This window comes from Neoarthrinium moseri, assembly GCF_022829205.1.
Source record: "Neoarthrinium moseri strain CBS 164.80 chromosome Unknown scaffold4_Wmoseri_CBS_16480, whole genome shotgun sequence".
Classification (NCBI taxonomy): Eukaryota; Fungi; Ascomycota; class Sordariomycetes; order Amphisphaeriales; family Apiosporaceae; genus Neoarthrinium; species Neoarthrinium moseri.
The window spans coordinates 336,088-348,170 of NW_026055118.1; the positions used below are offsets into that span (position 1 = coordinate 336,088).

At 51.7% G+C, this 12,083-nt stretch overlaps 1 protein-coding gene across 1 annotated transcript; it reads left to right on the top strand.

Annotated features, from left to right (window-relative positions):
• Positions 1–1,442: 1,442 nt before the first annotated feature.
• JN550_001905 (uncharacterized protein) lies at positions 1,443–8,023 on the top strand (the record flags this gene model as incomplete). Its single annotated transcript, XM_049313141.1, has 3 exons — positions 1,443–1,735; positions 1,800–2,091; positions 2,144–8,023. 3 exons carry the CDS (start codon positions 1,443–1,445, stop codon positions 8,021–8,023), a joined length of 6,465 nt encoding a protein of 2,154 aa, XP_049175966.1.
• Between the last annotated feature and the right edge of the window lie 4,060 nt (positions 8,024–12,083).

Sequence of the window (12,083 nt, forward strand, 5' to 3'; positions counted from 1 at the left end):
CCAGGAGCATAGGTAGAACATAGCTCTGGCACGTTTCCGCCTCAACCAAGCCGAGTCAGTCTTCTGACTGAACCATGCGCATCCATGATCACGATGAAGATCCGTCACATGTACTGAGCAATGGTACAAGTCTGTGTGTTTACAGCCTATGGCCCTGCCTCGAGATGAGATCCGAGGGAGGTAGCCTTATCAAAGTTGTTACCTTGACCCCCTCCCAACCTTGGTTCCGTCTGTGGCTTGAATGCCGCCCCGCTGGTGGGCGGCGGCGGCGAGGGACCCAGGAACCACTTCGTCCAAATCTGTGGAACTGCACTATACTAACAAGACCAGACCACAATTCGGCATGAGCGATGGCCTTCCGACAATACCATTCCAATTCGCACCTACAGATTCGAGATCGCAATGTATATCTGAGCTGGGGAAGACAGAGAGATCCACCCAGCCGGGCAGGAGCTTAACTCTTTCTGGAGCCCGCGCGGGATGTTTTGGCACAAGGGTTCGGACTCAGCGCCAGGGCCCGAGGCTCGTCCCCCCAGCCCACATGCTGCCGCTTACACATTGTTGCCATCTGCAGTGGCAGAACGAGCATTGCGGCTAGCTTCACCTTAATTGTTCTTTATTCAATGCTCCCTGCGCCGGGGTGGGGCGTCAGTGAATACGGGTGCATCTCGTTCCCGCGTCGTTCCGTGGGTGCACTGTGCTGCGGCCCTTCGCGGAGTTCCCCAACGGCGTACGGCCCACTACGGTCGAGGCGCTGGCAGGAATCAAGCAGGATCAGCACAGAAAGCCCGTCCATTATTTTCCGTGCGTAGTTTCAGGTCGGCTATGTTGCTGGTGTCAGATTAACTCGTACGATGGGCGCCAGCGGCGTGGCCTGGAGGGCGGTCCCAGCCTAGGATCACTGCATTGTCTATTCTCCGTGGATAACATGTTTCCTGCCGCCAATGCGGTACAACGATGAGTCCAGACGCCCGACCCAGCTTTGCAGGGCTCTGATCCACTGTCTGATACGTGCATCCAAGACGTCACGGTCCGGACAACGCTTCTTACGGCATGAGGGCCAGGGCCAAGCTTCAGGTGGCAGCCCTATGACTGGAACTTACTGTCCCAAAATGGAAGGATGGCGATTATCATTCGTGAGGCTTCGGTCGCCGAGCGGTACCAGGCCCGGACTACTGCACCGGTAGTGAAGTCGAAGGAAGGGATATGGCCCATAGGGGTGTAGGTTCACCCTTGCCGTCGGTACACCCCCAAGGTTTCCAATCTACACTTTGCGGCTAGAGTGTTATGATGAGATACCTTACAGGGAGACACTAGCGTCTGTTATATTTGGCTCAAGCTGCTAGATCCGAGCTGCAGCATATTAGATATATAACTGAGGGACCGCTTCCCCGGCTTAGTATGCAGGAGATCACTTCACACACAAACACACCATCTACACCATGGCGGACCAGATGGCATTTCTCCTTTTTGGAGACCAGTCCCTCGACACACACGGCTTTTTGGCCGACTTCTTCAGACTAGGAAACCCGAGCGTTCTATCGAAGGCATTTCTCCAACATGCCGGCGACGCATTGCGAGGAGAGATCGATCAATTACCGCGACTAGAACGGAAGAAGATCCCGATTTTCAGAACACTGCAGCAACTCAACGAGAGATATCACTCCCAGGCTATTAAGAGCCCGGGTATTGACAGTGCTTTGTTGTGTATAGCACAGCTAGCCCACTATATCGAGTATGTTTGTGGTCATTGGGTTGCTCTCACGTTATTGGTCGAATTGGTAACTAACACAAACTAGTCGATCCGAGAAGGAACACGAAGATGTTACGAAATCCGAGAACACATACCTTTCCGGTCTCTGTACCGGATTGTTCGCAGCGACTGCGATTGCCTCGAGCCCATCGCTGTCTTCGCTCGTGCCTATTGCCGTTCAAGTCGTCTTGATGGCATACAGAGTTGGTTCCCACGTGGCCTCCCTCGCAGAACGGCTGAGCCCTTCGATTGAGAAATCTGAGAGCTGGACATACGTTGTCCCTGGAGCCAAAGAAGCTGAGGCCAAATCAATTCTCGCCGAATTCCACAAGTCAGAGGTACGCCCTGTGCACCAGCAAACATTCAAATACCTTACTAATGCACCAATAGGGAATCTCGCAGGCCGCCCAGGCCTATGTCAGTGCTGTGTCCGCCAGCAATATCGCGGTTTCTGGCACTCCAGCCACGTTGAAGTCTCTTTTCAGCAAGAACTTGTTTGACTCGAGACCAACGGCCATTCCTGTGTACGGGCCATACCATGCCGCCCACCTTCACTCGTCAGCTGATTTGGAGAAAATCCTCCGACTGAACGACGAAGTCGTCAGTGCTGCTCTTGCGGACTCGAAGCCACGAAGCGAGATCATGTCTTGCGTGACTGGCACCGCCTTCACAGAGACCGACACCAAGTCGCTTCTCAAGGCTATTGTTCACGAGATTTTGAACGAGCCACTCTTGTTCCACAAAGCACTGAAGGGCAGTCTGAAGAATGCGCAACAGTTTCAAGGATCTAGAGTCCTTGTCATCCCATATGGACCTACACAGGCTGCAAGCACGCTGGCCAATCTGCTCAAGGCACAGACAAAGCTGGATGTCGTGCTTCGATCACCACCTCAGGTGTCGCAGGCGAGCAGTGTCTCAAGCATCGGAAACCATGGTTCGTCTGGAAACTGCAAGCTTGCCATCGTCGGCATGGCAGGCCGATTTCCCGATGCTGCCAGCCACGAAAAGCTCTGGGAGCTTCTCGAGAAGGGCATTGATGCTCATCGGGTTGTGCCGGCAGACCGTTTCCCGGCAGAGACTCATGTCGACCCTACTGGTAAGGCGATAAACACCAGTCACACACCTTACGGTTGCTGGATTGAGAACCCTGGTCTGTTCGACCCCAGGTTCTTCAACATGTCTCCGCGTGAAGCTTTCCAGACCGACCCCATGCAGCGCATGGCTTTGACCACTGCATATGAGGCTCTCGAGATGTCTGGGTACGTGCCCAACCGGACGCCGTCGACCAGATTAGATCGCATCGGAACGTTCTACGGTCAGACTTCCGATGATTGGCGTGAGATTAACGCCGCCCAGGAGGTGGACACTTACTACATCACCGGTGGTGTCCGCGCCTTTGGCCCTGGTCGCATCAACTACCACTTCGGTTTCAGCGGTCCTAGTTTGAACATCGATACTGCCTGCTCCTCTAGTGCGGCTGCTCTACAAGTTGCTTGTACGTCACTGCGAGCAAAGGAGTGCGATACTGCCATCGTCGGTGGTCTGTCGTGCATGACCAACTCGGATATTTTCTCCGGTTTGAGTCGTGGCCAGTTCCTTTCGAAGAAGGGAAACTGCAATACTTTCGACAATGATGCCGATGGCTACTGCCGTGCCGATGCTTGCGCGTCAGTCATTGTCAAGCGTCTTGATGATGCCTTGGCGGACAAGGACAGAATCCTCGCTGTTGTGCTTGGCACTCAGACAAACCACTCAGCGGATGCGATTTCCATCACTCATCCCCACGGACCTACTCAGTCTATCCTATCCTCCTCCATTCTGGATGAAGCTGGAGTTGACCCATTGGATGTCGATTATGTCGAGATGCACGGTACTGGCACCCAGGCTGGTGACGGGACTGAGATGGTGTCTGTGACTAATGTATTTGCCCCGGCAAACCGCCACAGGCCGGCTGATCGTCCTCTCTACCTGGGAGCGGTCAAGTCAAACATTGGACACGGTGAGGCGGCATCTGGTATCACTGCCCTGTCCAAGGTGCTCTTGATGATGCAGAAGAATGCGATCCCACCACATGTGGGAATCAAGGGCGAGATGAACAAGACATTCCCCAAGGATTTGGGTGACAGAGGTGTGAACATTGCATTCCACCAGACTCCTTTCCAGCGCAAGGACGGAAAGCCTCGCCGAATTTTCGTGAACAACTTCAGTGCCGCAGGTGGCAACACTGGCATTCTCCTCGAAGATGGCCCTCGCTACAAGCCAGCAGCTGCAGACCCCCGCAGTGTCCACGTTGTTACCATTACTGCAAAGTCAAAGTCCGCAATGATTCGTAACGCCGAGAACCTCGTGCAATGGATGGAGAAGAACCCTTCGACTCCCCTGTGCGATGTGGCATACACCACGACTGCCCGCAAGATCCAGCACTACTGGCGTATGAACGTTGCTGCAAGCGACCTCTTCGAGGCTGCTCAGGCCATCAAGGAACGCCTCAAGTCTAACTTCGTTCCTGTTTCACCCGAGCAACCCAAGGTTGCTTTTATGTTTACCGGCCAAGGGTCTCACTATGCCGGCCTTGGGAAGGAGCTTTATGCCCACTACGAAATCTTCAGGACAGCCATCAATGAGTACGACCAACTCGCCCAGATCCATGGCTTCCCGTCATTCTTGCCTCTCATTGATGGTAGCGAGCCTGAGGTCCAAAAGCTGTCTCCAGTCGTTGTTCAGCTCGGCCTTTGCTCCTTCGAGATGGCTCTGGCCAAGCTCTGGGCTGCATGGGGTATCCAGCCTGGTGTTGTTCTTGGACACAGCCTCGGCGAGTATGCAGCGCTCAATGTTGCTGGGGTCCTTTCAGCAAGTGATACCATATATCTTGTTGGTGCGCGTGCTCAGCTCCTGGTTGAGAAATGTACTGCTGGTACCCACGCAATGTTGGCTGTCCAAGGTTCTGTCGAGACTGTTACGGAGGCTCTGGGTGCTCGTGCCACCACCACCAACGTCGCTTGCATCAACGGCCCACGTGAGACTGTTCTTAGCGGTACTTCTCACGAGGTTGCTGAGATTGCCGAACAACTCGGCGGAGCCGGTTTCAAGTGCACTCAGCTCAAGGTTCCGTTTGCCTTCCATTCCGCTCAGGTCGAGCCCATTCTCGATGAGTTCGAGGATTTGGCCCGCTCTGTCAGGTTTGAAACTCCCAAAGTCCCAATCATTTCGCCGCTTCTTGGAAAGCTTGTTGATGGTGAGCCCATTAACCCTGCGTATCTCCGTAACCATGCCCGCGAAGCTGTCAACTTTTTGGGTGGCTTGGTGTCGGCACAGCAGGCTGGAATTATTGACGAGAAGACCGTGTGGCTTGAAGTTGGCCCTCATCCTGTTTGCGCGAACATGGTCAAGGCTGCCTTTGGTGCTACCACTATTGCTGTACCATCACTCCGCCGCAACGAGGCCACTTACAAGACCCTCAGTGCCAGTCTCTGCACTCTCCACTCTGCTGGTATGAACCTTGACTGGAACGAGTTTCACCGCGACTTTGATGCTTCAGTCCGTCTGTTGGATCTTCCAAGCTATGCCTTCGACTTCAAGAACTACTGGCTTCAGTACTCTGGCGACTGGTGTCTCACCAAGAACAGAGGTGCTCTTCCCGCTCCTACCAAGGCAATTGAGGCTCCTAAGCCCAAGTTGTCCACCACTACTGTCCAGAAGATCACCAAGGAAGAAGTCAAGGGCAATGTTGCAGTCATCGAAACTGAGTCCGAAATGACTCGTGAGGATTTGCGAAAGGTTTGCTCAGGTCATCTTGTCAACGGTACCGCTTTGACACCATCTTCACTATACGGCGATATGGCTATCACGGCTTGTGAGTACGCTTACAAGCTCCTGCGTCCTGACACGGAGAACATTGGCTGCAATGTGAGCCACATGGAGGTTCCCAAGACATTGATCTTCGACACCAAGGCCAAGAGCCAGATCCTCCGCATGTCAGTCAAGGCCGATGCTGCTCAAGGCCACGCTGATGTAGCCTGGACCACTGGCGAAGGTGCTCAGAAGACAGAGCATGCCAATTGCAAGGTCTACTTCGGAAACAACGAAGAATGGCTCGGGGAGTTCGAGCGTGTCAGCTACCTCATCAAGTCACGCGTGGAAGCCCTCAAGGCTGCTGAACAGCGGGGCGATGCTTCCAAGATTGGACGTGGCCTTGCGTACAAGCTCTTCGCCGCTCTCGTTGACTACGATCGCCGGTATCGTGGCATGGAGTCTGTCATTCTCGACAGTGAAACTTGCGAGGCAACTGCCAAGGTTAACTTCCAGACCAGCCCCGAGGATGGTACCTTCCACACTGCTCCATACTGGATTGATAGTGTCTGCCACATCTCTGGCTTCATTTTGAACGGTTCCGATGCCATCGACTCCCGTGAACAGGTCTTTATCTCGCACGGTTGGGGCTCGATGCGATTTGCCGAGCGTCTATCTGCGGACAAGACTTACCAGACCTACATTCGCATGCAAAACGTAAAGGGAAGCAAGATGATGTCTGGAGATGCCTACATCTTTGATGGCGACAAACTCATCGGTCTCGCGGGAGACGTTCGCTTCCAAGCCATCCCGCGCAAGGTCCTCAACATCGTCCTCCCTCCCCAGGGTGCCGCCGCCGCCGCTGCTCCAGCTCGTGCTGCTGCTCCTGCTGCCAAGCCGGCTGCAAAGGCTACCCCGAAGGAGAAGAAGCAAGTGACGTCGGCGAACCTTCCTGTCGTCAACAAGAAGCTCGCAAAGAACTCGGTTGTGACACAGGTCATGGACATTATTGCCAAGGAGACGGGTGTTAGCCACGATGAGCTGGCGGACAACATCGCTTTCTCTGATCTCGGTGTTGACTCGCTCATGGGTCTCACCATTAGCGGCCGCCTGCGTGAGGAGCTTGAGCTTAACATTGACTCGCATGCTTTCAACGACCATGCTACTGTCGGTGCTTTCAAGACTTTCTTGGCACAATTTGAAACTGCTGGCGCTGTTGGCGTTGAAGAGTCAACAGATTCTAGTGGTTCTTCTGACACCGCTGATATGGAGTCGGATTCTGATGTCACTACTCCGCCTGATGAGAGCGAGAAGGGTTCCGTCAAGGGTGATGCTCCGGCTGAAGGTAATGTGAGCGAGCTTCAGGATATTGTGCGCTCAACCATCAGCGCCGAGATGGGTGTTGAGGTTGAGGAAATTATCGCTGCTCCTGACTTGGCTGCACTTGGCATGGACTCCCTCATGAGCTTGTCGATCCTCGGTATTCTCCGTGAAAAGACTGGACTCAGCATTCCTTCGGATCTCCTGGGCCATAACCCCTCGCTGAAGGACATTGAGCGTGCCCTGGGTATTGAAGATAAGCCAAAGCGTGCCCCTGCTGCTCCGAAGCCAGCGGCAAAGCAGTCTAAGCCAGAACCCAAGACTCAGGCTGTCGCTAAGGTTGAGTCTGGATTTGTCGATAACTACCCTCACCGCAAGGCAACCTCTGTCCTTCTACAGGGAAACCACCGTACTGCTACCAAGCAGTTGTTCATGATTCCTGACGGCAGTGGCAGCGCTACATCCTACACTGAGATCACGGAAGTTGGCCCTGATGTCGCGGTCTGGGGCTTATTCTCGCCTTTCATGAAGACTCCAGAGGAGTATAAGTGCGGTGTCTATGGCATGGCCACCAAGTTCATCACGGAAATGAAGCGTCGCCAGCCCACTGGACCTTACGCTGTTGCAGGATGGAGTGCTGGTGGTGTTATCGCCTACGAGATCGTGAATCAGTTGACCAAGGCCAACGAGGAGGTTTCCAACCTGATCATCATCGATGCTCCTTGCCCCATCACCATCGAACCTCTCCCTGCTGGCCTCCATGCTTGGTTCGCCTCAATTGGGCTCCTTGGTGAGGGAGACTCTGCGGAGGCCAAGAAGATTCCTGAGTGGCTCTTGCCACACTTTGCTGCTTCGGTCACTGCTTTGTCCAACTACACTGCTGAGCCCATCCCCGCCGACAAGTGTCCCAAGGTCACCGTCATCTGGTGCGAGGATGGAGTGTGCCACCTTCCCACGGATCCTCGTCCTGACCCTTACCCTACTGGCCACGCTCTTTTCCTTCTCGACAACCGAGATGACTTTGGCCCTAACCGCTGGGACGAGTACCTTGATGTCAACAAGATGAGTTTCCACCACATGCCTGGAAACCACTTCTCTATGATGCATGGTGATTATGCCAAAATGCTGGGTGGTTTCATGAAGAGCGGCATGTCTTCATAATTCCCACTTCGGACCTAGTTTCCTTTGTCACTCACGATTGTATGTATAAGATATGCTAAGACGCTCGTTTCTATTTCTATAATCTTTTTCCTTGGGTTTGCGAGGGCAGTATCGGGATTATTTCTCTTGGGTGGTCTTTGGGCAAAACATAATGCATATGAATGTTGTATATAGATCTTGCCTCAGTTTGGCAATTTGGTTAGAATGATTCGGAAGTTTTTAGACTCCACGGAGAAATCCAAAACGACCTTTATAAATACCAGTTCAGTTAGATGGTGGCTACTCTTCATAATCAGGTCGATACTTGGTCGATTGTGTGATATGAAAACCCACACTTTAGAGCAACGGCCCATACGATGTTTGATATCTTCAGCGCTCACGGATCTCAGCGCCATAAGCAATCCTTCTATTATTACTACGACCATCCAAGAATCGAATTACATTCCATGGCTGTGTGTCGCAAGTCGAGCTTCCACGACGTATTGTAAGCCAGATAAACCGGTCATAAAAAGCATAATAGATGGATGCAACATGTGACCATCCTCATGACTCCGGGGACACAAGAATTCTGTGCAAGCAAGTGAGCTAATGTACATAGATAATCACAAAGGCTGAATATCCGATACGACACCATTATACGGCTCCCAATTCTCTTTTCTACACTGAATCAACTGGCTCAAAGTTGGTATACATGTAGGTAAACCGTTCGAGACTGGTAGGTCGAAGAGTAAATCATGCATTCTGAAGTTCCCGTACCTCATCTATCATATCTTCGTATATACCTAAGCCTGTTTCTATTGAAGACTCCACTGTCACGGTAGCAACCATCATCATCACTTCCATTTCGGATAGCCTAACGCATGAGGAGGACGAGAGGTCACGTTTGCATTAGGAAAGGCTAGTTTTCGGGTGGCTGCATGTATACGCACAGACTGTAGGATTGTACGTGACACTGCGGGTTTGGCACGAGTGAGAGAACCCACGTTTCGATCATAAAGCTTGTAGAGGAGGGAGGTGGGGTTGGTTTGGGTGTGGAAGCATGCGGGAAGGGCGTTCGTAGTACAAGCATCAACGCCTCCAACGGCTTAGTACATGGCACAATCGAACTGCTCCTCGAATTTCTTGGCTAACGCGCGTTCGTCCTATGATAGATGCATTCGAGACCTGGAAAATTGTTTCTGAAACGTAAGAGGCGAACACTGAAGCTTTGTGGCTCTTTAAGCTCAATATCTGTGCGGCGTTTAGTCTCTTCGGAACACTCGTCGACGTCAACACACACCAATGAGAAAGTGAATATTGCGTTGGCCATCCGCTACTATTTCCCGGGTGAGCATCTGCCAAAAATTCATCCTCGTTTCAAGAGGGTCGAGGCTATTCGAAAACTAATGCTTGGGGCATATGGTGCTGTTGAGGTGGGCTCATACCTAGTTTGCTCTCACTACGACTGCCTGGCATCTCAACCAGGAGGCTCGAAGCACTCTAGGCAATAATAGCTGATAGGACCGACGCAGCTCACCTTTTGGGCCTCACTCGTAAGTAACACATCGATGAATGTCGAGCGACATTTGTTGGGCTGTTTTCGAATAGCCTCATCAATAATATGCAACATCATCGTTCTTTGGCTCCGAGTGTACGTGTCTACCGTATGGCAGTGTTATCTCCGGACAAGCTGCCATGCACCGAATATTCTAACCTACCTACCAATATCAGCTTTGGCCTGACACAGTCACAGCATTCACGTTCTCTGGCTGCATATTCAAGCGTCTTGTGTCGTACGATAATTGCGTGGCGTGTTCCTCTACATAAGTGCATAACGCGTTGAACAAATCCCGCGACTTTGGGACCAACCTTGCCAGCAACACTAAGTCAGTAAGACTAGGCCAAGATGACTTTCCTGTCTAGGGAAATTTTAAGGTAGAGACCAATTCTTTGCTCGATAGCTACTGCAGAGGTACCGCAAGTCCGCGTCTAAGTTCGTAGCCTGTGAAAGCGCTTTTCGCTTTTGATTCAAAAGACGCCCAACTTGGGACGACACCACTCCGAGGAACCAAGCCAAGACCATCAGAGACTCGCAGCATGCTTATGCACTTCGAACTCTTTTCTCAATACGAAAGACCACCCGCGCGTAGTTTCTAGCGCGATCTGTTGCAGTATGAACCTGAGAGATAACGGGATCGTTTCAAGCAACCGAGAGTGGCTTGTTCAGAGGAAGAAATGAGTTTGCATACGTGTACATCGCCAGCTCCAGCAGAAGTCACATCGGAATGAACCGAAGTTACTCGACTTGCAACGGAAATTTTCTTCGCGTGATTATGGAAACGCACCCGAGAAACATAAAGTGGATCAGTAAAGATAATTTAACCTGAAGTATGTTGGCTGTCTTCAGTGAATCTATCAACAGTTCTTTGTTTGGTGTAGAAGGGAGGCTGATATCTTCATGGCCCCTGGAATGGAAGCACACGTGACACCACCCCTCCGTGTCTCGTTATCAGTGAGGTAGTTGGCAAGATTCATCTCAATTCGGCTCGATTAAGAAGCCGCCGCCGCTGAGCCAAAACTATCTCATGGCCAGTCAATGACCTTCCAAGAGCACATTGTTGTTGAGAATGCCGCTCACATTAACACACGGTATAGATAAGCTGCATAACCTACAGACACCGTATAAATCTATTTTGCAGATCAAGTAGTAGCCAAAACAACAGGGAGCTGTTGATTGCTACTCTGCTTTGTTTGAACCAAATCAGCTGCGGTTTTCAGCTGTTCGGAGATATATACACCGCGGTTTTGTTTCTGGAAAGATGCCAATAAGAATAGTGGAGGCAGCCCATCAGAACAGTCTTGGCTCAAAATTTATTTGTCAGCCTTTGGTGTAAAAGACGCCCAAAGTGGCTGAAGTTCATGTTGAACAGTAAGGATACAGAAGTTGAACGCTTGGCAATTGCCTCTGGAGGCACTTATAAGATATTGTGGGGTTTCGACTTGAGATGCTCCTAAGGGGTAATCGTTGGATTGATCTAGTAGAGAGTGTAAGAGAATACTGGAATGGGTGTTGGGTCTGCCTGATTGTACTTTAATATGAAAACATTTTTCTATATCTACAGTCGAAAACGCTGGATATCCATGCGGGCTCATGTCTGCTCTGATTGGGAATGAGTCCCAAGATTGCGACGTCCTACATCACCAGTAAACTGTAATGTGCACAAGGTCTCGCAAACCGACGATCTCGCCCGGCCTCCATTCCGTAAACTGTATGAAGATAACTACGAAAAATATTCTGCCAACAGCAACACAGCCCTTGTATTGCCGCGTTCTTCAAGTTGACTGCACATTTTGCGCAATCGCCTGTCTGATGCACAGTACGTATATGTAGGTCTGAAGTTGACTAACCAAGAGTGATTGCCAGGACTCTCAGTGCGGGCAGGCATAGCTATGTCTAAGGTCCTTCCGAAATCGTTGGTCACATGATATGAGGCGACTGTCCTTTGCCGGGATCAGGCACGGCTCCATTCAATTTTCTACCGAATGATCCCTCATAATGCTGGGAGCCTATGTGCATGCCACGTCACCGACGTGTTTGGCGGAGAGTCGTGGGTCGGGCAAGTCGCGTGTAAAGCGGAATGAGGTCTCCCTGGAGGCGTCGGGAATAAATACGATGGGATTTCAGCTCGAGCAGATGTGCTGATCACTTCCCTGGATGATCGAGCCCTACTCAGAATCAAGACGCCTATACTCCGTGGATCCACAGGTAGGGGCAGCGGGCTGGAATTGGAGGCGGTTCAGCTTCCCCCCTCCCCCACTTTGGAGTCCCTGGCGAACCGGTTCTACCTAGCTTTTGGGCAGCATGTAGTTGAGGGGGGTTTAGTGCCATGCCTTGCAGGTATGTGCATAACTAGGGTCACCGGGGCAAATAGCAATGAATGCGTCGACAGAAAGTGGCGGCGGTCGTCGACTTGTTCACTTTATGTGCCAATCGGACCTTGGGTGTGCAGTCACAGCATACAAAAAGTCTGTGATGCTCGATTTGTTTGCATTCGGCTAGCTTTATTCGGACCGCGGCTGA